Genomic DNA, 26535 nt, shown 5'->3' on the forward strand with positions numbered 1-26535 from the left:
AGGTGTACGTCGCTGCCTGTTTTTGGTGTATGCTCCTGTTCTATCTATTTTAAAATTATTTGGGGGGAAAAAGTCATTTTCAGTTTTCGGCCAAGGGCATCCTGCAGTTTCGGTTTCGGCCCAAAATTTTCTTTTTGGTGCATCCCTACATCATACTGACCTCACAGAGCCTTCTCCCAATGTCCCTCCAACCAGAGTCAGAGAATCCTATGATATCACACTGACCTCCCAGCTCCTCGTCCCGATATCCCTCCAACCAGTTGGGATTTATTAAAACGCAGTTCTTCCCTGTTAGGTGAGGAGGATTCTGGGAACGTCATTTAATTTTGCCATTCATGTTATTTGTGGTATCTGCTGACAGTATAGGTGAGTGGTGCTGGGAATTCTTAGGCATTATCTCGTAACAGAAAAGGGTCTGGATGGTGACTATATCATTGTGTGTGTCAGGTTCCTATAAGGTGTCAGGATGTCACTGTCTATTTCTCCATAGAGGAGTGGGAGTATTTAGAAGGACACAAGGATCTCTACAAGGACGTCATTATGGAGAATCAGCCGCCCCTCACATCACCGGGTAAGAGGAGACTTTATTGTAAAGGAGAGAGCAGTACGGAGGATCCACCTAGATCCCCCATCATCTGATAAACCCATAGAAACAATGTATTCAGTCAGTGTGTGTGTTTCCTACAGATGGATCCAGTAATGGGAACCCAGCAGAGAGATGTCCCCGTCCTCTGTATTCCTGGGACTCCACACAGGAAGGTCCCCCCAGCCCTTACCATCAGGTAGATGAGGAACAATCATTGGTAGTTATGATTTATACACAGCATGTTTGTTACAGTGAATGTTTTATGATATCTTCCAGAGTGGATATCTTAAGGATTATAATATTGTTGTTAAAGAAGAGTATACAGAGGAGGATGAGGAGTATGGAGTGATGGAGGAGTTTTCAGCAGGACACAAGGATATGAGGGAGCCACCTAATAACAGGAACCCACCAGAGAGATTTCCCCGTCCTCTGTATTCCCGGGATTCCACACAGGAAGATCACACCATCCCTCATTACAAGGTTAGTGGGATGGAGCATCTACAGCATGGACTTGTAGAGATGATGTGTGGATTTTTTTATGTGAGCTAAATTAAATTTTCTCTCCTTTTTCTTGGTATAGGATGAAGATCTGATAGGTATAAAAGTTGAGGTTAAAACAGAAGAAGAAGAGAGGTATGTGAGGGATGATCAGCAGTCTATGGAGGAGGATGGAATAATGGTGACATTTATAGAGGATGACACTCCTACAGAGATCAGCACAGGTGGGTCATTAACACGAAATACGTTCCTCCACTCATACTGCTCACTGATTGGTCCAGAGTAGGGCAAGGACTGGGTGATATCAGTCTGTAATACCCTGGTCACTTTCCTGAATTCCCAATCCTGTATTGCTCAGATAATCTTCCTTCTCTGTACTGTAGACACAATTTATGTATCTACACTTGATTTTTGGAGATTCTGGGGTTCAGCTGGCAGCACAATGTTGATTTTCATCATAGACGTTACTAGACCTAGGCACCTGGGGTATGTGTCTTGGGCGGCCTCCTTCTCCATACACAAGTCTAGTAAGATCTCTGAAAGATCAATTCTCCCAGGGTTACTTGTCCTGTTGTCTTGTGTCTGTGCAGGGTGGAGGGATATGTCTGTCGGTGTAAAACCTCTGCAACTTGTCTCCAGTAAACATTTAAGCTTCCACTGATTACTGGACTTTTTTTTTTTTTTTTTTTTAAATAGAAAGTAAGTTTATTTGTGCTGTATAAATACAATACAAAATACAAAAACACATGAACACGTGAATTTCACACTTGTGAAACACTTAAAGTGAATTTAGTGAAACAAGCTATACCTTCACCATACAAAAGAAGAGGCACAATGATACAATGTTATAAATAGCTCACTCAGCAGCACCCCGCCCTGGTAATCTATCGATTACACCCTATCTATTAGCATTACTCAAACAGTCATATCCATACCCCGGCCCCACTGCCTCCCCCCCATCCCCCAAGGACTTCAGAAAAAATAAAATCACAAAAAAATTATACATTAAATGTACGAGTACTCTCTAACCACCGACTCCAGATTTTATCAAATTTCTTGGGACACCCCCTGTGTTTATAAATCAATAGTTTATAATGAAGAGCAGAATTTATTTCCGCGATCCAGTCCTGAAGAGAAGGGACTGAATCACGCATCCACAATCTGGCTATAAGTTTGCGAGCGCTAAAAATAGATTCCTGAAGAAAAATGGTGAGAAATTTGTCAATGTCACAGTCAGGGAACAAACCTAACACCTAGGGTAAATCATCCAACTGTAAGGGGTAGCCCATATGAACATGCAAAAACTTAATAACCTGTGTCCAGTAGGCCTGAATTTCCGGACAAGACCAAATGAGATGTATAAACGTACCCGGTTGCAAGGGGCAACGAGGGCAGGAGGAGTTGTATGACCGCCTATATTTCGATATTCTGAGCAGAGTAAGATAAGCTCTATGTAAGATGTACAGCTAAGTCACACGCTCAGAAAGTTTGGGCGAAGCCACCCTAGGGACCACCAAGATTTCGTCCCAATCCATCTCATCCAGGGGACCCGTATCCACAGCCCAAAGAGCCTGTATCCGGGTCACCTGGCGATCGTCCTCAACACCACACAATTGGATGTATAAGGATGAGATAAGACCCTCATGCGTGTCACCCAACAGCACCTCCAGCCGAGGAATATCTTGTAAAACGGGAAATTGTGTCAAAAATTGTGCATGTAATGCGTGACGCAACTGTGCATATCGAAAAAACATATGCGGAGGGAGATCATACTCAGCTTTAAGTGATTGAAAGGAACGAACGCCTGAATCACAAAGCACCTGGCCCAGATACAGTATGCCCCTAGTTGCCCACAACTGACATTCCGGAATAGATAGAAGCTCTCGCAGGTCTAAGTTATACCATAAAGGGGTCCTGGTGTGTATTTGAGGATAATTTAACTTTTTTGCCACTATCGCCCAAATCTTTCGATGGTGGATCAACAAATTGTTCATCACCATCGCTCGAGGCGAAGGACCACATTTTCGTAAAAGTACCTGCATAGGGGTGTAGACAGCTTGAGGGAATCCATGACAAACTAAGGTTTGGTATCTAGTAGCCTCCGATTTATTAAAATAAAAAAAATGGGAAAGTTGCGACGCAAGGTAATAAGAGTGAAAATCCGGTATAACCACACACCCCTTATCCGTGGGGTTTTTAAGTGACGCCCATGTTAACTTATGGCAATTACTGGACTTTTTATATCTGATGATTTGATTGGAGCACAGACTTTTACATGTTGATATTAATGTGATAATATCCTCAAACTTTGGATTCTTAAACAGAAAGTGTTAATGAGGGAGAAGTTTATAACCCAATGATGGAGGTCTTCAGAATCAGTCTAGCCTTCATCTTGGTTGTTCTCCCCCTATCCTCACGCTCTGACCTCTGGTGGGGCTCAGGCCCGCTGTTATTTATTACTGATGGGGGGGGTACATTCACCTAATAATCCCCTCATCACTCCACTCCTATAAAAGGCAGTTCTTGTTGTTTCCTCACTCTCTGACTAAGGTCCATGAATAAAGAAATGAACTGGTAGGAGATCAGAGGACCCATTTACTAGTTACCTTGAGGGGGGAATTGTAAGATCCTCAGAGACAAAGCTGCCTGATGTGGGCAGAGTCCTGGTTTAGGGGAACCAATCTGCTCATGTCTAGTAATAATCTTTTTATTTCTATTTTAGTAGATGGACGGGAGATGAGGAAAACCTCAGAGGATTGTCTCACTTTGTCTCCAGACTGTAAAGTAGAAGATGAGGACATCACACAGTATAGTCCAGGAGAAAACCTGGCTACCTCAAATGTCTATCCGGCACCACACAGTGTAGATGGACCATCGTATTCCTCTTATCCTGAGGAACCACAGACTGTGAGGGACGGTGCCGTCCTTCCAACAAATAAGAGGTTTTCCTGTACTGAGTGCGGGAAGTGTTTCCGCTTTAATTCTGATTTTAGAATACATAAAAGAACTCATACAGGAGAGAAGCCGTATTCCTGTCAAGAGTGCGAGAAATGTTTTTCACAAAAGTCCCATCTCTACAGACATCAGAAATCTCACACAGGTTACACGCTTTATACCTGTGATGAGTGTGGGAAATCTTTTTCAAGCAAGTCCTTTTATTCCAGACATCAGCAATTTCACTCAGGTGAGAAGCTGTATTCTTGTACTGAGTGCGGGAAATGTTTTTTTAAAAAATCAGAACTTGTCATACATGAGAGATCTCACACGGGGGAAAAGCCGTATTTCTGTTCTGAGTGTGGGAAATGTTTTTCAAAGAACTCCAATCTTTACAGACATCAGAGATCTCACACGGGCGAGAAGGTATATTACTGTTCTGAGTGTGGAAATAGTTTTGCAGATAAATCCAGTCTTTATAGTCATCAGAGATTGCACACAGGAGAGAAGCCATATTCCTGTTTTGAGTGTGGAAAATGTTTTGTACAGAGATCCGCTCTTGTCAGACATCAGAGAACTCACACGGGAGAGAAGCCGTATTCCTGTCTTGAGTGCGGGAAATTTTTTTCAGACAAGTCCAATCTTTACAAACATCAGAGACAGAGATCTCATATGGGGGGAGAAGCCGCTTTCCTGTCCTGACTGAGGGAATAGTTCCTCACTGAAGTCCTGTCTTCCTGTGCATCAGGTATCCCACACAACCCTTGAGGTGTATTAGTGCCTTGAGTGCAGGAAATGTCTTCCATATGAACGTTGCTGAACATCACAGCTCTCATGTGGGGAAGAAGCACACCCTGATATACACCTCCGATATACTCCATGGCTGATCAGTTCATAAGGAGATCAGAGGTCACCAAAGACATTGATGACGTGTTGTACATGGATGAAGACTTGTACATGGATGAAGACATGGATGAAGTGTTGTACCGTGTTGGCCATTGATAACAGTAGAAAAATAAAAATGGGAGTCATTACCTTTCATTGGCTGAGTACATTTTGTGGTGTAACCTTTCACAAACACTTAGAGGTCTGTATTTAAAAAAAATGTTTTTAATATAACCCGAATTTTCCCAGCTAAGATGAATATTGTCCGTATTTTATTTCATATAGTGATTTCCTATGATCTTCGAGTGGCAATAATAAGGCACTGCTGTACTATTACCACATTATGAACACTAGATGGAGCTACACTCTGGACCGTCGGAGACTACATACTGCAGTGAAAATGGTGCTCAGGGAGGTCTTGGAGACTTTTTTTCTTCAACTGGGAAATGGGAAAAATCTAGATTCTTTCTGCACCCCCCCCCCCCCACCTCTGAAGGCTGTGAGTTCTTTTTGCCATGCATCCAGAGTATTCATGGAGGGACTCCAAGAGTTGTAAGCAGCTGGCAGTTTTCTTCCCCACAGACTAAACACCCCAGAAGTGCATGGTTGCAGCCTGGAAGCCACCTACTGGTAGACACAATGACTGATCACAAGAGGTACCTGGGGGCAACACATGCATATTCCTTCCTGATGGGGGCAGCAGTGGGCAGTGGCTGGCTGGATGAGTGATCACCTGGGGTAACCAGTACATAGTGCTCTCTCAGCTGACCAGGATCGCTGTATCGGCATCAGTCCCACTATAGGTTGCCAGGTCTTATGTCTACAAGATGGCAGAGAGGTGGGGTCAATGTCTCCTTTTGGGGCTCTGGCTCTGCTCAGGTATTTCTGATACCTCTGGGGCACCTTCTACAGTTCCTGTGTGATAATGGGGAAATCTGCATTTGCCTGGCTGAAGGACAGCATAGATTCTGGGATTGGTGCCAGTCTAACCCTTTAGGTCACAAAAGCAGGTGTTCCGCTTCTCCTCCTCCCCCCCCCCCCCCATCATTATGTAGGGGAGCTAATAGAAGCAGATTACATTTTTTTTTCACTGAAAGTGGGGTAGGTGGAAGACTCTTCCTCCATGGACTCTGCGCCAGAGGGAATCCACCAGAGGTTCCCCTGGGTAAGATTTGTTTGCAGACCCTAGAGCCTTTCTGAATACCTTTTCAGAATTTAAACTTGCAGCTTCCCGAGTCCTCTTCTCAGGAGGCTTCAGGGCTTGGATAATGGTGGATACCACAAGATCCTTAGTTTTCCAGATATATTTTCACCATATGGATGTCTAGTATATGGACTGGACAGAGGAGAGCTGGCATGTGAGGGGCATGAGAGTGAGTGTCTTAGTTGTAGAAGCAGGCAAAAAAAGGGAGAGGGAAAACCAAAACTTACAATTGCGTATAATAGTCCTAACAAACTTCCAAACTGGGGTAAACAGTCAAGTAGATTCATGGTTCCCATAAGACTCCCCATTGGAGATGAAGATTGAGGAAAACAGAAAAAGATCCCCAAACGGTCCATGTAGTTCAAGAAGTGTTCGCTCCACTGCAGAAATTTACCTGCCAATACCCCAGGGAGAGGTGAGTTCACTCAGAGGGTGTATGTTTCTGGTAGAGCCAGAAATCTCTTATATCAACCAGAAATTATTATACCCAGAAGTTATCAGGAAGAGGGGGCACTCTGGTTTCTTCAGGTAGTAGGGCAAGCTCACATTTCCAACAATCTGCTGCTCCTACTTCAACAATATGGTTCCTTTGCTGATTTCAAGATTTGGGATTTCCACCACAGTCCCCAGTAACATTAGAAGTCCTGGGCATCCACAACATCTAAACAAGGGTCTTCACTTGGGTGGAGAATGAATTTTACAGGCCTTTTGCTGGTTTTGGAAAGGGGTTATAGTGGATAAGAGGGTTCACAGCACAGTGGCTTGCAACTTCGAGTTAGGAATTCAGAGGCTTTCCCCTCCTCACTTCACACTTCAGGTTTTTATCTATGGCTCTGCAAAACAGATTTTTTCCTTTACAAACTGGCGATCCTCCTTTCCTTCTGTTGGGATTTCATGTTTATCCTCAAACTTTCTATTGGTCCAAGACCAGAAGGCGATGTTTGTTCTATTCTAGATCTAAATTCATTGTGACAAGTCTCTTCATGTGAAAAAGTTCTGGATAGAGTTCGTGCATTTGGTGGCGGTCTCTTTGAAGCTGGGGGTCTTCCTGGCATCAGTGGACATGAAGAGAGCTCACCTTCATGTATCCACCTCTTTAGAAGTCAATGTCATTTATGGAGGAGGAATGTCCTCTTTAGTGATGGGTTATATAGCCACCGGTTCGGTTCGCACCAAGGAAAAAGTTTGGATTCGAACTGCAAACTCTATTAAAGTCTATGGGACCCGGACATGAAAAATCAAAAGTCCCCCATTTTGAAGGCTTATATGCAAGTTATTGACCATAAAAAGGGTATAGGGACCCGGTACTGCCCTGAGGGACATGTATCAATCTAAAAAAGATTGTTTTTAAAGGAGCAATGATTTTTAATGATGCTTAAAGTGAAGCAATAAGAATTCCTTTAAATATAGTGTGGGGGGGGGTCCCCTTAGTTTGCCTGTAAGTGTGGTGCATCTGTACTGTGTATAGAACCTGCTGCAACAAAAGTGATATTTATAAAGGAAAAAAAATATAATTTAAATTGACTCATGGTTGCAAGTTATTGTTGGCAATGCAAAAAAAAATTAAAACAATGGCGTGGATCTGGTATGGATTTTAAGGGGAACCCCATGCCAAAATTAAAAAAATGTGTGGGGTTCCTAACATAATCGATACCAGACCCCTATCCGAGTATGCAGCCTGCCAGGCCAGGAAAGGGGGGTGGATGAGCAAGCAACCCCTCCTCCTGAACCATACCAGGCCACATGCCCTCAACATGCAGGGGTGCTTTGGGGCAGGGAGGGCTCTGGAAACAAGGGCCTCTTCCCCACAACCCCGGGGCGATGGTTGTGGGAGTCTGTGGGCAGGGGGTTATCGGAATCTAGAAGTCCCCCTTAACAAGGGGGCCGGATCTGGGGGCCCCCTTGTTAAAGGGAGCTTTCAGATTCTGATAAGCCCCCGCCCACAGACCTCCACAACCACCGCCCAGGATTTTCAGAAAGAGACCCTTGTCCCCATCAACATGGTGACAAGGTTCTTTGGGGTTGGGAAGGGTGAGCCCCCCATACCTCAAAGCACCCCCCCATGTTGAGAGCATGTGCCTGACCTGCCAAGGCTGCATGCTCCGATAAGGGTCTGGTTGTCACGGAACCATGAACCAGACGTACAACAACAGATAAGTGAAAATAAGAAAGCTTTATTGAAAAACAAGCTGTAAAGCAAAAGTCCAAACGGATGGCGAAACTGATGCAGAGTCTTTTGCGAAGCCAGGGGTCAGGAACCAGCAGGGTAGTCAGACGAAGCCAGGATCAGGAACCAGCAGGGTAGTCAGACGAAGCCAGGATCAGGAACCAGCAGGGTAGTCAGACGAAGCCAGGAACCAGAAGCAGCAGCAGTCTAGAAGCATGTGAACACAGGAGGACCAAGCAGGGAACTGAAGCCACAGACCTCCTATATATATGAGCTAGGCATCCAGCTCCTCCCAGTGGGAAGGAGGAGCCGCAGGGTGGGAGGCTACAAGAAACCCAGAAACCAAGATGGCCGCCAGCACATGTCAAACGAAGGCGAACAGCAAGAAGGTAAGACCATGACACTGGTATGGATTTTGGGAGGGGCCCCACGCAATTTTAGGGGTTCCTCTTAAAATCTATACCAGATCCAAAGGGCATGGTTTGGACTGGTTGGGCCCCAACACTGTTTTATTTTTTTTATTCTTTTGCCCCCAATGACTTGCAGCCGAGCAAATCGATTTAAATGATATTTTTTTTCTGTAGAAATGTCAAATTTTGATGCAGCAGGTCCTTCACACAACACAGATGTGCCACTACAGAGGCAGGCTAAGCGGACCCCCCAGACACTATATTTGAAAGAATATTTCATTTTTATTGTTTCACTTTAAGCATCATTAACCTCTTCCCTATCAGCGCATTGTAAAATAATGCCGGCAGGAATGCTCTGTCCCTCCGGGTGGGCATCATATGACTTCCGCCCGTTCTTGCCGCTCTCCCGGACCCTCCGGGGCGCGCAGTGCGGCGATCAAGGATGCGGCGTGTTCCTTGGGACACAGCCCATCCACCGATCAGTGTAAAGAGACAATAAAAAAATGGCTCTTTACCATGTGACTGGTTGTGTCCAATCACAGCTGGCCACATGCACTGTCCCTGTGCACGTCGCTCGAGGATGGAGAGTGTCACTCTGACACAGTCCATCCCCGATCTGGGTAAAGAGCCAATGAAATTGGCTCCTCTACCATGTGACCGGCTGTGTCCAATCACAGCCGGTCACAGAATGTCAACAAACCTGGTAACTAGCTGTTACTGGGCTCTCCTCCTCACACACCAATCCTGTGTGAGGAGGAGATTGCGGTAACAGCTAGTTACTGATGATCATACAGTGCACAGTAAACACACTGATTGCCGCCCCCCCCCAATAAAGAGGACCTGTCACCAGCCCATCAGGTACTCTGATGACAGGTACTCGGGTACTCTGATGGGCTGGTGACAGGTACTCCGGTACGCTGAGTACCTGTCATTGGAGTACCCAAAGTACCTGTCATTAGAGTGCCCGAGTACCTGTCTCCAGCCCAGAGTGCCTGAGTACCTATCTGCAGCCCATCAGATTACCCAAGTACCTGTCTCTAGCCCATCATCTTTCCCAGGTACCTCTCTGCAGCCCAGAGTACCCGAGTACCTGTCTCCAGCCCAGAGTACCCAAGTACCTGTCTCCAGCCCAGAGTACCTGAGTACCTGTCTGCAGCCCAGAGTACCCGAGTACCTGTCTGCAGCCCATCAGATTACCTGAGTACCTGTCTCTAGCCCATCAGAGTACCCAAGTACCTCTCTGCAGCCCATGCCTCCTAGATTATGTGTTGGGGTGTTTGCTTTCAAAAATTGGGTCATTTTGTGGGCGTTTCAATTGTCCTGGTGCTCCCGGGCCTTCAAAAGTGTGATAGGTTGTAATGAAATTAGATGTGAAATTTATGCTCCTAGAACACCTGATGGTGCTTCTTGCATGTTTGGCCTCTTTGTGTGGCCAGGCTGTGTAAAAGTCTCACACATGTGATATCGCCATACTCAGGAGTGCTATGTGCTAGAAATATCTTATAAATTGACAACCGAATGTCCATACCAAAGGAGAGCCGGGATCGTACCTGTCAGGTGCAGGCAGGGGCCTGCACAGAGGTGGGCGGAGTATTGGAGGTGCAGGCATCAGAGCAGAGTAGAGGGGTGACAGAAGGGGTAGAAGGGGACAAGGCAAGGAGGCTGGTCCTGGCCTGGAGCACCCCAATAAATACGCCCGTTGCGTGATGTTGGGGAAAGCAGTCAGGGACCTGCATTGCTGGAGCAGAGTGACGCCCCTAGCTACCAGGGGAAAAACTCCTCCAGTGAGGCCGGGAGAAAGGGGAAGGAAAGACAGGTGCTGGTGGTAGGGGACTCAATCATTAGAAGGACAGACAGTGCAATCTGTCACAAAGACCGTGAGCGCAGAACAGTCTGTTGTTTACCGGGCGCTCGGGTTCGGCACATCGCGGATCGGGTGGACAGATTACTGGGTGGGGCTGGGGAAGACCCAGCTGTCATGGTACACGTGGGTACCAATGATATAGGTAGAGGAAGCTGGAGAGTCCTAAACCATTTCAGGGACTTAGGAGCTAAGTTGAGGAGTAGGACCTCCAAGGTAATATTTTCAGAAATACTACCTGTACCTCGAGCCACACCAGAGAGGCAGCAGGAGATTAGGGAAGTTAACAAGTGGCTGAGGAGCTGGTGTAGTAAGGAGGGTTTTGGGTTCCTGGAGAACTGGGCCAACTTCTCAGTCGGCCACCGGCTCTTTGGTAGGGACAGATTGCACCTAAATGGGGAGGGTGCAGCCGTACTGGGTGAGGAGATGGCCATAAAGTTAGAGGGGCTTTTAAACTAGGTGATGGGGGGAGGGTACAGATGTGGAAAGCAAGATTCAGAGGGCACAAATGGGGATATTAGCGGTAGGGTGTTCAGAGCTCCTAAACCCAGGGTGGGTATGGGTAAAAATCTCAAGAGCAGCCTAAAAACATCAAATGAGGATATATGTAAACGGTCAAAATTAAGAGGTTTATATACCAATGCCAGAAGCCTTGCCAACAAATTGGGAGAGCTGGAGCTGCTGATGTTTGAGGAGGACTTAGATTTTGTGGGGATAACAGAGACTTGGTTTGACAGCTCTCATGACTGGATGGCGACCATTCAGGGGTATTCCCTTTATCGCAGAGATAGAGAAGGTAAAAAAGGGGGAGGGGTATGTCTGTATATTAAGAACAGTGTACAGGTAAATATGAGGGATGATATTAATAATGGAGCTATGGACGAGGCAGAATCCCTATGGGTAGAACTTCAAAGGGAAGGCACTGTGGGGAAGGTAATATTGGGCGTATGCTATAGGACCCCCAACCAGAGGGAGGAGGGGGAGGCGGACCTCCTTTTACAGATCAGATTGGCAGCAAGAATGGGAAATGTCATTATAATGGGGGACTTTAATTATCCAGATATAGACTGGGCAGAAGGAACCGCGCATTCAGCCAAGGCTCGGCAGTTCCTAAATGTTTTGCCGGATAATTTCATGGATCAGATGGTGAATGCACCGACAAGAAACAATGCGGTACTTGACCTACTGATTACCAACAATACAGACCTGCTCACGGATATAGAAATATGGGGCAACTTAGGAAACAGTGACCATAGGTCAATTAGTTTCAGTATTAATCATAGTAATAGGAAACATAAGGGTAATATAAGAACACTGAATTTCAAAAGAGCCAATTTCCCAAAACTGCGCTCTCTGCTAGAAAATATCAAATGGGATAGAACCCTGGGAACAAAGAACACGGAGAAAAAATGGGAGTGCTTCAAGAGCATACTTAACAAAGGGATTGGCCAGTGCATTCCAAAGGGAAATACATTTAAATGATTAAAACTAAACCCTGGCTGGCTAAACACCAACATAAAAATGCATATTAATGCTTAAGGAAAGGCCTTCAAAAAATACAAGGCTGAAGGGTCATTGGCAGCATTCAAGTATTACAAAGAGTGTAATAAGAAATGTAAAGACGAAATCAGGGCGGCTAAAATAGAACACGAGAGACATATAGCGGAAGAGAGTAAAAAGAACCCCCAAAAATTCTTTAAGTATATAAACAGTAAGAAAGCAAGGCCAGAACACATTGGCCCCATAAAAGACAACAAAGGAGATTTGGCCACAGAGGACAGGGAAAAGGCGGTAGTGTTAAATAATTTCTTCTTTTCAGTCTTCACAAAAGAATTGGGGGGCTACACTAACCCAGCTTGTAAGTCCAAACTAAATAACACACCTCAGGAAGTACCGCAATGGCTAACAGAAGATAGACTTAGAACTAAACTAGAGAAACTTAACATAAATAAATCACCAGGACCGGATGGCTTGCACCTGAGGGTTCTTAAAGAGCTCAGCCAGATGATTGCCAGGCCATTATTCTTGATCTTTAAGGCTCCTTTCACACACTCCGTCTGTTGGACGGAGTCCGTTTTTCTCAGCGGGGGATCGAGCCGCCGATCCCCCGCTGAGCAGCAGGACGACAGCTGTGTCTCCGCGCTGTGTGCGGAGACACAGCTGACAGTTCCCCATGCATCTCTATGGGGGAAATCGCATGTCAACGGACCGTCAGTCCGTTCTCACCCGATTCCATCCGATCCGATCCGCTGGACGGATGGAAAATAGGGTTTCCATCCGTCCAGATTTGACGGATCGGATCGGGTCGGATGTCAGCGGACATGTCTCCGCTGACATCCGATGCCCCATAGGAATACATGGGGGGACCGTTCAGATCCGCCAAAAAAACGGACAGGCGGATCTGAACGGTCCGCCTGTGTGAAAGGGGCCTAAGGATAGTTTACAGACGGGTATGGTACCAGCTGATTGGAAAAAAGCCAACGTGGTACCAATATTTTAAAAAGGGCTAAGATATATCCCGGGTAACTATAGGCCGGTCAGCCTAACATCAGTAGTCTGCAAGATTTTGGAGGGGATGTTAAGGGACCACATACAAGACTTTAGTAATGAAAATGGTATTATTAGTAGTAATCAGCATGGATTCATGAAAAATCATTCTTGCCAAACCAATCTATTAACCTTCTACGATGAAGTGAGCTGCCACCTAGATAAAGGTAAGCCTGTGGATGTGGTGTATCTGGACTTTGTAAAGGCCTTTGACACCGTTCCCCACAAACGCTTACTGTTCAAACTAAGGAAGGTAGGTATGGACCATAAGGCGAGTACCTGGATAGAGAACTTGCTCCAGGGGAGAGTGCAAAGGGTGGTGATTAATGGGGAGTACTCGGATTGGGCGGGTGTGGAAAGTGGGGTCCCCCAGGGTTCTGTCCTGGGACCAATCCTCTTTAATTTATTCATAAATGATCTAGAGGATGGGATATCTAGTACAATCTCAGTATTTGCGGATGATACTAAACTAAGCATGCCAATATCTTCTATGCAGGATGTGTGGTAAACCTTACAAGCGGACCTGAACAAAATAATGGGATGGGCAACTACATGGCAGATGAGGTTTAATGTTGAAAAATGTAAAGTAATGCACTGGGGTGCCAGAAACCAGAAAGCAAGCTACTCACTGGGGGGGGGGGGGGGATTTGAACCTCTGGTTGAGTCTAGGATGGAAAAGGACCTGGGGGTACTGGTAGAAAACAGGCTTGGCAGCTGCTGCAAGCAAAGCCAACAGAATACTGGGATGCATAAAAAAGCGGATTCACTCCAGAAATAAAGAGATTATTCTCCCACTCTACAAGATTCTGGTCCGGCCACATCTGGAGTATGCTGTCCAGTTCTGGGCACCGGTCCTCAGGAAGGATGTGCTGGAACTGGAGAGAGTCCAGAGAAGGGCAACAAAAATAATTAGGGGAAAGGAGGACATCAGCTATGAGGAAAGACTACAAGCACTGAACTTATTCTCTCTGGAGAAGAGACGATTGAGGGGGGATATGATATCAATGTACAAATACTGTACTGGCGACCCTAGCATAAGGAACAAACTATTCAGAGAAAGGGAATACAATAAGACATGTGGCCACTCACTAAAACTAGAGGAAAGGCGGTTTAACCTTAAAATACGTAGGGGGTTCTTCACTGTAAGAGCAGTAAGGATGTGGAATTCTCTTCCACAAGCAGTAGTATCAGCAGGGAGCATCGATAGTTTCAAAAAACTATTAGATGGCACCTTAAAGACCACAACATACAGGGGTATACAATGTACGGTTAACAGCAAACACAAACGCACATCATAGGTTGAACTGGATGGATGGATGTCTTTTTTTCAACCTCACTAACTATGTAACTATGTAACTTTGTGTAAAAAAAAAATATAGGTTTTCATTTTCTTTCCACATAGTCCAAAACTTGTGGAAAAACTGGATTTTTGACTTACCGTAAAATCCTTTTCTCTTAAGTTCATTGACAGACGCAGTTCCTGATGCATATCAGTAGGGTTATACTGCCCCCTACAGGAGTAGGACACTAGACAGAAAATAAGTTCTGGCTACGCCTATGGGCAGGTACACCATCTCTCTTCCTGCATAGTATATCAGTTTTGTATCAAATCAGTGTCAGAAGTGTCGTGGCATACCTATCTCGCATTTTCTGGATACCTTATTGGCCTTTACAGGATGCATTGACTGGCATTTAGAATGGTTATCTTAAACAAAATGTCTTTCGAGTTAATCTCATTTTACTTTGATTTCTTTACATGTGTCACTGAGCTTGCAAAGGCTAAGAATATATCAGATGAACGAAACAGTGGAAATTCCCTATCTCTCAGAATATCAACTCTGTCTGGACAGCTGACCACAAAGCCAATAATATCTTCTAAAAGCCCCTTTGGAACTTTTATTGTGTGTCACCAAGAAATTTCCCTTTATGACAGAGAATCACGATCTAGATTGACATAATGCTTACTATAATTAGTTGTTAACTTTGATTGGATAAAAGATGTTAATAACAACCCATTTCTGTACGTCAGATTGTAATGACAAACCCATATTTGAGTATATATAAACTCCAGCAATGTTGTAATAAATCAGGTCACTATGATTCAGCCATCTTGAGTCTTGTCTGATCTCATTATATATATAGCTATATATTGTCTGATTTGGTATCACTGACTAACAGGTAACAGGTATTTTGTACCTGAGGAAAAATTCCACAACAATTTGGCGAGCCAGCCAGGAGAGGTGACGTCATCTGCGGACGGAGTGAGACATCTGGACTGCATTGGATACACTGAAAATATCTGGCCAGGTAAGCCCATTGTCTGCTTACAATGTTTTTCAGTCCATCCAATGACGTCCAGGTAACTCTGTTTTATTTTTGACGTAATACCCTCTTAAAGAACCTAAACCCTTAGTCGGTGTATATATTGCTAATAACATTTGTTGTTTGTTGGGAAAGGTGAGGTTGGGTCAACCCTCACCACTGTGGGTGTCTTGGACACGCAGGAACCTGACCCCCAGTTGTGTTCTGGTAAAGCGGTCTCATTTCGGAGTGTCCATCATCAGCTCACCTGGACGTCATTGGATGGACTGAAAAACATTGTAAGCAGACAATGGGCTTACCTGGCCAGATATTTTCAGTGTATCCGAGTCACAGAGAACTCGGAAGTTAGAGGTAATTCCAAGTCACAGAGAACTCGGAAGTTAGAGGTAATTCCAAGTCACAGAGAACTCGGAAGTTAGAGGTAATTCCGAGTCACAGAGAACTCGGAAGTTAGAGGTAATTCCGAGTCACAGAGAACTCGGAAGTTAGAGGTAATTCCGAGTCACAGAGAACTCGGAAGTTAGAGGTAATTCCGAGTCACAGAGAACTCGGAAGTTAGAGGTAATTCCGAGTCACAGAGAACTCGGAAGTTAGAGGTAATTCCGAGTCACAGAGAACTCGGAAGTTAGAGGTAATTCCGAGTCACAGAGAACTCGGAAGTTAGAGGTAATTCCGAGTCACAGAGAACTCGGAAGTTAGAGGTAATTCCGAGTCACAGAGAACTCGGAAGTTAGAGGTAATTCCGAGTCACAGAGAACTCGGAAGTTAGAGGTAATTCCAAGTCACAGAGAACTCGGAAGTTAGAAGTAATTCCAAGTCACAGAGAACTCGGAAGTTAGAGGTAATTCCAAGTCACAGAGAACTCGGAAGTTAGAGGTAATTCCAAGTCACAGAGAACTCGGAAGTTAGAGGTAATTCCAAGTCACAGAGAACTCGGAAGTTAGAGGTAAGTCCAGGTCACAGAGAACTTGGAAGTTATAGGTAAGTCCAGGTCACAGAGAACTTGGAAGTTAGAGGTAGTTATTCTATTTTTTGGATAACAGTGAAATGGGAAACTGGGTTTCCGTAGATACCGACCAGGGGTCGATGGGAAAGGTCATTAGGACTATGGCCTTAGAGTGTATGGGTAACAGGGTTACCAGATAAATGGGGCAAACCAGGGAGTTTGCATTCGAAGATTAAATGCTCTGGGAGCATAGTTTTTGGGCTACACAGCCAATTAAAGTGTTCTGTAGTTGGACAGCTAATAATCCTAGTTGTAGGATAAGATAAGATAGGATATGGCAGATTTTTGTAAAGTATATGAAACAGATTTGGCAAGAACAAACCTAAAATCAGTTGCAGAAATATGGAAGCAGGAGAGTATGAAGTTGAATGAGTATTGATATTATGATAAATGAGTTGAAACAAGTATAAACAATAATGTGTTGAATTGTTTCATGAGAAAATACAGCAAATCTTGTATTTATAAGAAGAAAGTAAGGATGATCGTTGCCCTTTAATTCATAAGCCTGTTTTGGCTTCTTTAAGACAGAAAATAATAGCAGGCTGTGTCTTTGATATAAAAAGGGGAAGTAGTTTTATAAGCTGGGAGTTTGTAGCACGGAGAAAAGATTGTTTCTTTATATGATAAATGAACGGAATATGATATTTTTGGGGTTATTTTGTATTAAATTAAACTAAGATGAAGGTTGCCCTTTAAACCAGGAATCTTTGTTTAGACATTAAGGGTTACGGCAATTAACATGACCATTGAACCCTATTGGCACTGAGCCAAAAGTTTTAAAATAGAATAACGTTTTATATTATTATGGTATATTAAGTGGTATTTCAGGGGCACCCTCCGTAACCAAAGGGGAACCTCTGATAAGATTTTTGAAATTCGGGACAAAGTTTTAGAGGATATTTGTTTGAAAGATAAAAGTACATTACTTCCTGTCATTATGGGTGTATAAAAAGTGACCTACTACAAATAGTGTAAAGACAGGACATTAGAGCAAAGAATTGCAGCCAGCCCCTCTCCCCCAGATAGACAGTAAATAAGGTATACAGCTAACCTGTGTCCGCATGTCCCATCAGAAGCAGCCGAAAGGTTTACAGTAGGAATAACAGTAACAGGGGTGAGAGTGGTTTCCTGCCTGGCTTCAAAGGAAAAGGGGAAGTCATTTAAAAAAAAAAAAAAGTAATGTTTGTGTTGAGTTAAAATTTCAGTGTTCAGTTTCAGATGAAGTGCCCATTAATCCAGTATGTAGCATATGTCTCTTGCCAACTTGACCCAGTGATAAAAGGATCCTCAGCTGTGTGCGGGCCACAGCCTGCAAAAGAGCTGCTGGATAAAACAGGTGCAATGTTTTTAAGCCAGTTTACTTCCAGTACAGGAGCAGGCATTAGAGGGGGAGGGGAAAAAATGTTTGTTAAATATCCCCCATGACTGTTTTTGAGCTGATGATGGCAGAATCTGAATTGTTGAGCCCTGCCAAAAAGGCTCCTCTCTGGAGCCCTGATGAGACCCTTTATGTAGATGTATCATGTTTATAAACAGAGGAGGGTAAGCCTGTAACTGGGTATGCAGTAGTAACAGCAATAAATAAACAAAAAGAATGCAGAGGCATTAAATTTAAAGTTCTAAGCACAAGCAGCTGATGGTTTTGGCAAAGGCCTGTGAATTTTAAAGAGTTAACATTCACATTGACATGATTTTGGTCATATTTTTGAAAGCTTGTAACTTTTTGACCTCAGCCCAAGTTCTCTCGGTAAGCCAAGAAAAAGCATGCAGATATAATAGAGACTGTTCTTAGTCTTCCAGTGTTCCACCAAGGTGGCCATTTATTAAAAAAAACCAAGGCACATGCAAGAGAGGACACAGAAGAAGCTGCAGGAAACGCAAGGGCCGACAGAGCAGCAAAGAAGGCTGCACTGGAACAGGTCCCTATCCGGGTACTGACACTCCTAGGAAAGCAACCAACTCCTGTAAGTATGGCAATCTTGATATCATTGCAGAAAAAGCCCCCTCACAGGAGCGTGAGAAGTGGCGGAAGAAAGGTGCAACACGGGATGTAACTGGTTGCTGGAGGATGGAGGAGCATTTCTGTCCGATCTCAGGCCCTATACCCGAGGGTGGCAGCCGCAGCTCACGGATCGTGTCATATCTCAAAGACTCTAATGACCACCTTGGTAATGCAACACTGGTTAGCACCAGGTTTTCCTCGAGTAGCTGCAAAATATACTGCTTCTTGTCTTACCTGTGCTAGGTACAATGTTGGTAGAGCTGTAAGCACCCCATAAAAGCACCGCCTAAGTCAGACTGTCCTTTCCAAGGAGTTCAAATAGATTACATTGATTTCCCACAGTCTGGTCCCGATGCACATGTTTTAGTTTGTATAGACATTTTTCAGGATGGCCTAAGGCCTGACCAGTCTCTAGGGGTAAAGTACAAACCACAGGAAAAAGGCCTTTGCCCCAGGTAATGTGCAGGTATAGAATCCCAGAACCTATGGAAAGTGACAGGGGTACTCACTTTACAGGAAGGGTTCTACAAGAGATCCTATCCGCACTAAATATTGAGAAAGCCTTTTACACTCCATATCATTCACAGAGTAGCGGAAAGGTACAAAAGGTTGTATGGTAAAAAAAAAACAAAAAAAAAAAACAAGTTGAGTAAAATAGCAGAAACAAGTAGATTGTTTTACGTTTTTTCCTTTGTCAGGAACACTCCCAAGAGAGGTGTGGGTACCTGAAGCAGGTCTCTATTTACCACAGCAATTGTGGTAAATAGTGAGTGAACACACTCAGATCTCACTAGATGTGTTGCAGCGCTTTAAAAGCAATTGACAAAAATGCATAATAGTGTGTTTTCATCCCTACCAGATCCAAATGAGGATACTAAGTCATAAAGTAAGGCTACTAAGAGTGCAATTGGTTACACCAACATCCCTCAAGGTAGAAGGGATACATGGATTCACGCCAGTCATTGAAAAAAGGTGGTACAATGATTTTCTTTTAATTTTTAATATGTATGGGAATGTTGGGTATAAAAGAGACAGACAACCTAAGGCCCAATGTACTGTTAAGTTTAAATACCAGGTAGCCAGGAAGTCAGGGTACTCAGGGTGCTAGATATGTCCACAATTACCCCCAGAGTCCCAGACTATACCTGTGCTAGTAAACCCACTTGCATTAGAGGATCTAAATCAGACAGAGTTTTCAAAATCCTATAGAAACATTACCAGTACACAAAAGGACATTTTAATTCCCCCAAAAGTCGCAGGTTTCAAGAATCCTACAGTGTGTATAGAGTTCTATGGAAATAAAACTGATGTAGGGAGTGGACTGTTCACAAGCACTGATAAACATATCCTGCCCACAGCTGACTGTGAACAGCCCATGAAATGAAACATGCATGCATTACAGAAATGAAACTGTTAAACATAAAATATGAGCCATATTAAATGACAATATGGACATCTCTCACCTAGGAGAAGCCCTCAGGTTTCTGTTGTTCAGACAGAAACTGGGGTATTATGCAGAAAAGTTATTAATACCCATTTTCACCCCAGGGTGGTCACATTCAGGTTTGGGAATCTATTGTGTCTGTGGCAATAAGGCCCATAGTTGACTTTCTCAGTGTGTCACAGGAACAGGTACTACAACCTCTTTATTTCCAATAGTGTCCGCCCATCTTAATGAACACAGTCTTTTGGAGGTTTTGCTTTATCTCCTAAAATAATGAAAGTGGTGTATTCATATTGATGTTTATGATAATTATGATCTCTAGTTATCTGTTGAATTAAAATAATTATGTGTTTGGTTGATAAGGTTACCAAGGCCAAGAAGACAACCTATTTCAACTCTATACGGAAATAAGAAGGGATTGATGATGCTGAGTATGCTGTAATGAGAAATCTGTCACCTCAAACCCCCATGTATGAAGTAATCTCCGCCTCAGAACCTTACCAAGACTCGGACACCCCCCACTGAGGTTTGCCCTCTGGGCCAGTGTTCCAAGCGTAAGGGGCTGCTCCCTTGGATGAATCTGATAAGCGGAATAGGTAGTTAGTTAGCCTGATCAATAAATTCTCAAGAGGAGTGAGATGTCGTGGCATACCTATCTCGCATTTTCTGGATACCTTATTGGCCTTTACAGGATGCATTGACTGGCATTTAGAATGGTTATCTTAAACAAAATGTCTTTCGAGTTAATCTCATTTTACTTTGATTTCTTTACATGTGTCACTGAGCTTGCAAAGGCTAAGAATATATCAGATGAACGAAACAGTGGAAATTCCCTATCTCTCAGAATATCAACTCTGTCTGGACAGCTGACCACAAAGCCAATAATATCTTCTAAAAGCCCCTTTGGAACTTTTATTGTGTGTCACCAAGAAATTTCCCTTTATGACAGAGAATCACGATCTAGATTGACATAATGCTTACTATAATTAGTTGTTAACTTTGATTGGATAAAAGATGTTAATAACAACCCATTTCTGTACGTCAGATTGTAATGACAAACCCATATTTGAGTATATATAAACTCCAGCAATGTTGTAATAAATCAGGTCACTATGATTCAGCCATCTTGAGTCTTGTCTGATCTCATTATATATATAGCTATATATTGTCTGATTTGGTATCACTGACTAACAGGTAACAGGTATTTTGTACCTGAGGAAAAATTCCACAACAGAAGTAATACCAACCCAACTCAAAATAGAGGGGCGGGTACTGTGTCCGTCAATGAACTTAAGAGAAAAGGATTTCACGGTAAGTTAAAAATCCAGTTTTCTCTATCCTTCATTGACAGATGCAGTTCCTGATGCATATCAGTAGGGACGTCCCAAAGCAGTGCCATAAAATGAGGGGTGGGAACAGCAGAAAAAAAACAAGTCCCCAAGGCTAAACATAGCCAACCAGGCAACATAGGACTCATCAGAAAAACAAGATGAGGCCCACCTGAAAGAAACAGTAAACACCCTCAAGGAAGGCCAAAAATCCCCCTAAACAGCAGCCTGCAAAACTTTTCATCCAAAAGAGGCATCAGCATATGCCAGCATGTCCACCTTATAAAATTTGGTAAAGGTGTGAACAGACGACTAGGTAGCCGCCTTGCAAACCTGAACCACAGATGGCTGATGACGAAAAGTCCAGGAAGCACTAAGCACCCGAGTAGAATGCGCCTTTACAGGGAAAGGTGGAACCTGACCCTTAATTAAATAAGCCTGCACCACTATCTATCTGATCCATCAGGAAATAGTCGCAGCAGACGCAGGTAGCCCTTCCTTTGGAACATCCATGAGTACAAAGAGCGAATCTGACTTTCTAAAAGATGAAAAGATTAGACGCCAAGTACACAATGATTGCCCGAACCACATCCAAAGTAAGCAGTGCGAATTCCTTAGGATGTTTTGGCTTAGGACACAAAGAAGGTAACATGATGTCCTCATTTAAGTGAAAACTGGAAACCACCTTTGGAAGGAAGGACAGATCCGGATGAAGTATCACTTGATCCCTGTGAACCACCAGATAGGGAGAACGACAGGACAACGCCACCAGTTCTGACACCCTGCGTGCAGAAGTAATAGCCACCAAGAAGACCACCTTCTGGGATAAGGTAAGAAGGGGAATCTCCTGAATACTTTCAAAAGGAGGTTTCTGAAGAACCGACAGCACCAAATTAAGGTCCCAAGGTGGCAACGGAGGTCGTACCCCCTAGATGAAGTTACACACCAGGGAATGGGTGGCCAACGGCCTTTGGAAAAAAACTGCCAAGGCAGAAACTTGACCCTTGATAATACTCAAGACCAACTTTTGATAACTCCCCGTTGAAGGAAAGCCAATATCCGAGCCACCGAGTAAGAGCAAGGGGGAGCTCCAAGAGACTCGCCACGCAATAGACGACTTCCACGTACAATGATAAATCTTCCTATAAGTCGCTTTCCTCGCTTTAGTGGGAATCACTGAAGCAGGCAATGCCCTGTCCTTAAGCACCTGGCTTTCAACAGCCAAGCCATCAAAGCCAGTGACCGTAAAGCAGGATGGAAGATTGGCCCTTGAGACAGTAAATCCTCCCTGAGAGGAAGTCTCCAAGGAGCGTCTGTGACTAGCTTGACCAGGCCGGCATACCAAGCTCAGCGAGGCCAGTCCGGAACCACAAGGATGACCGGAATCCTTTCCGCCTCGATCCTGCGAAGAAGTCTTGGCAGCAAGTTGAGAGGAGGAAAGGCATACATCAGCTGATACTGACCCCCCGGGGCCACCAGCACGTCTGCCAGAGGGTCCTGAGAGTGGGCCACAAACCTCTGTACTTTTCTGTTGACCTGAGATGCCAACAGATCTACATCTGGAGTGCCCCAACGAAGGCACAACTACTGGAACACCTCCGCATAGAGGGACCATTCCCCTGCATCGACTGAGGCAATCCGCCTGCCAATTTTCCACTCCTGAAATGTGAATAGCGGAGAGAGCTGGAACAAAAGCATTCTGCCCAACGAAGGATGTCTGCCACTTCTAAGGCCGCAAGGACACTTTTGGTGCACCCTTGGTGATTGACATAAGCCACAGTCGTGGCATTGTCCGATTAAATGCGCACTAGGCAACCCTGCAGGCACCCGGTCCAGTGGACTAGGCAAAGCTGGATCGCTCTCAGCTCCAGAACCTGAATTCCTCCAGGGACCAGACTCCCTGAGCAGATAACCTGCTGAAAACTTCCCCACCCAGACAGACTTGCATCTGTGGTGACAATTGCCCAATATATAGGGATGAAGGATTTTCCTTGCTTGAGCATCGGGGACCGAAGCCACCAGATCAGGGACTTCCTGGTAACCCGGCTTAGCTGGATCTGAATGTCCATGGAATTTGGATTCTTGTGCCATTTCAGATGGCTTTCCTATTGGAGGGTCCACAGTCTGAAGTTTTTGGAGTGTTTTTCAGATAAAGAAACACCCTGGCTGAGGACAAGTCCAAAGTCAGGCACAGGTAGTCCAGTCTCATGGAAGGGACCAAGGATGACTTCTGAAGGTTCAGAATCCACCCAGACTCCACCAGAGTTCACATGGTGATTTCCAAATTTGTTTCCAGCACCGTAGGAGACTCTGCACGTAGAAGCAGGTCATCCAGGTAACCCAGGACCGATATCCCATGCTGCCACAACAGCGCCAGGATCGGAGCCAACACCTTTGTGAAGACCCGAGGAGCAGAGGAGAGACCAAAGGGCAACACCACAAACTGATAGTGATCCTTTCCCATGGCAAAGTGGAGAAACCGTTTGTGTCCTGCACAGATTGGGATGTGAAGGTAGTCATCTTTGATGTCCATGGAGGCCAGGAAATCCCCCTGAGAAAGGGAGGCCACCACCGTGCGAACTGATTCCATCTTGAATTTTTTAACTCGTACAAAGCAATTTTGTACTTTCAGGTCCAGGATTGGACGCACCTTTCCTTCCTTCCTGGGAACCGTGAACATGTTTAAATAAAAGCTCTGAAAAACGTTCCGCACACAGAAGTGGAACTATTACCCCCTGTTGAACAAGGTCCTGAACTGCCCTAGAGAGCGCCAGCAAGCGATCCGGGGACAGTCGCACATTGGAAGGGAAAAAATTTACTGGAGGGATGGATCGAAACTCGATCTTGTAACCAGACCGTATGACCTTTTAAACCCATTTGCCTGGTATCCGGGATAGCCACAGGTCCGGGAACCGACAAAGACATCCCACCACCCCAGATACGGGTGAGGGCGCACCCTCAAGCCGAGGAGGTCTTATCTGCAGGTCTGGAGGAACCAGACTTTTGTTTGCCAGACCAGGGTCGATTGGAACCACCCGAGGGAGTCATGAAGGGCTTTGCCTTATCGACTGACCCTGAGGGACGAAAAAACTTTTGTGTGCTGAAAAGGAGGGACCCCGGCTGCGATGAGGGTCCTTACCCTTATTAGCCTGTGGATGAAAGGTACTCTACCCCCTGTGACACCCTTAATGATGTCAGGCAATCTCCTTTGAAAAGGCAGATCAGTCAAGACCTTCTTTTATAGTCTGATCTGCAGACCAGCACTTCAGCCAAAGAAAACGCTGGAGGACCACTGCCGAAACCGTCTGCCCAATCTGGGAGCAGTGTCCAGCGTGGCATCGCAAACAAATCGCAGCCCCTGCACCAGCTGGTCCAACAGCTCCTCAAAGGCAGAGGGAACTTGTTTCCCCTCCAGGTCACAGCGTAGTAACTTAGCCCATTCAGTCAACATTTGTGTGACAAGGGCAACCGTAAACACCAGTCTCAGTGCAAACCCCGCCAGGGAGTACATATTGCGGGCCACATCCTCCACCTTCATCAGTCTTGAGACCGGAGGGTCCACCATAGGTGGCACAGTCCACTTCTTTATCAGGGACTCCTCAAAAGGGTAGCGTTTAGAAATCTGCTTAGGCACCCCAGTGGAACGCTTTCGACGGTCCCATTCTTTTTTGAGCATGTTGTCAAAATACGCAGGAATGGGAGAAACCTTTGCTGCTTGGCTTGTGAGTGCCAAACGTAACTTGCGCCCCAGTCGCAGTGGCAGCTGCATCCCCCAAATTTAGGGTCTCACGCACAGATATAACCAGTGAGTCCACCAGCGTCTTATCTTCCACGGCAGTGGAGGTAGAAATGTAACACTCACTGTCAGAGGAGACAGGGCGTGAGGTAGCAGAGAGACAGGCATGGTGACCCACGTCTGCGGTGGCTGAGTGAGATTCAGAATCTGAGACATCAGATGAGGCAGGGGTAGGCGGATGTCGTTTCTTAGCACCTCGCCCTTTAAAGGCCACCTCCACCCGGGACACAAACAATTCCAGGACAGCCGAAATGGCATCTGTAGACATCTGGGGTCCGCAGGGCCCTGCGGCCTCCGTGAGGGGGTCAGACGGGGACACATGATCTGTAAGATCCATGTTGCACCAGGGGAACCCGTCAGCCAAAGTTAAAAAAAAAGTGACACACAAAAAAAATACTTTTTTTTTTTTTAAAGGTGTCCCACCATGCCACAGTACCCCCTGGAGGTCAGGTAAAGCACACTGGAGACCCCAGCAGAGAGAGAGAGAGACTCCCTGACTCACTGTACCAAAGATGCACCAAGAGGCCCAGAATGGCTGCACAGCATGTGTCAGCAGCCATCTTGATCCAAAAGGGGAGGATCTGAAGAGCAGCCCAGGGTATAGGGAGGGGCTCTGCCCACAAAAAATGCCTCCAGGAACTCCCATCCTGATTCCTATTAGAAAAAGCCACCGCAAAATGGTCGTGCCAGGTGTACCAAGATGGCCACCGATCTCCACACATGAGGCTACAAGAAAATGGCGGCCCGAAGAGCAACTGAGGACCCCCATGGGGACCCCCAGACTCTAGAACGGGATCGATTGGAAGGTGGGCCCTAAAATGACAGGTAGAGAACCTCCCTGCACGGTCGTTCGCCCGTCGCCGGCGGCCCCCCGCCCCCACATGAAGCCTGCCGCGTTGTTTCAGCCCCCGGGAGTACGTGACAGGACAGAGGGGGTCCGACCGTCCCAGGGAAGGGCCCGTGTCCACCCCAAAATTTGCCAGGGGAAGAGGGGAGAACATTTACTCACCATACCGGAACAGGCAGACACCATCTCCAGACAGAAACTCTCTGTGCCGAAGAGGGGGGTTGTTGGCCCAATAGGAACGCTGCGACTAGACCCAGTTGTGTGTGACATGGCAAGACGTTTAACTCGCGGGGCCAGTCCCCATCCAGTGGGACTATGTCGCGCCCGACCCAGCGCAAAGCTAAGGTCTGCGTGTGCTCGTTGGCTGGCTGGAGTGACCACTGGATCTATACATCCAGCCCATTGCCCAGATCCGGCATAGTTGCTTGTAGATCTCAAAGGACAAAATCCGCAGAAAAGCTAACTAACTAGAAAAAACTTTGCCAGGACCAGAGATCCCAACAGGGAACTAGGTCCTTACTTCAGACTAGACAGATTAAAAACTGACATCCAATGCAGGAAGAGAGAGGCTGTACCCTTTGGGACTGCCCATAGGCGTAGCCAGAATTTTTTTCCTGTCTAGTGTCCTACTCCTGTAGGGAGCAGTATAACCCTACTGATATGCATCAGGAACTGCGTCCGTCAATGAACGTTAGGAA

The 26535-nt window shown here is 45.4% G+C and overlaps 3 protein-coding genes across 3 annotated transcripts in view; 2 read left to right on the plus strand and 1 right to left on the minus strand.

Annotated features, from left to right (window-relative positions):
* LOC309550283 (uncharacterized protein) overlaps positions 1-26535 on the plus strand; it is a 1519274-nt gene that overhangs the window by 310497 nt on the left and 1182242 nt on the right.
* The window catches only part of LOC309549989 (uncharacterized protein), a gene marked incomplete at its 3' end in the record, with an annotated part of 336501 nt that overhangs the window by 227962 nt on the left and 82004 nt on the right, over positions 1-26535 (minus strand). The window lies entirely within an intron of this gene.
* The window catches only part of LOC309549992 (uncharacterized protein), a gene marked incomplete at both ends in the record, with an annotated part of 90295 nt that overhangs the window by 10508 nt on the left and 53252 nt on the right, over positions 1-26535 (plus strand). The window contains 4 exon segments of the mRNA XM_082250466.1: positions 1167-1308; positions 3807-4713; positions 6131-6276; positions 6407-6522. Of these exon segments, the coding sequence (XP_082106592.1) occupies positions 1167-1308; positions 3807-4713; positions 6131-6276; positions 6407-6522 (1311 nt within the window).

The sequence above is a fragment of the Pelophylax lessonae genome (genome assembly GCF_965119305.1).
Source record: "Pelophylax lessonae genome assembly, chromosome: 3".
Taxonomy (NCBI): Eukaryota; Metazoa; Chordata; class Amphibia; order Anura; family Ranidae; genus Pelophylax; species Pelophylax lessonae.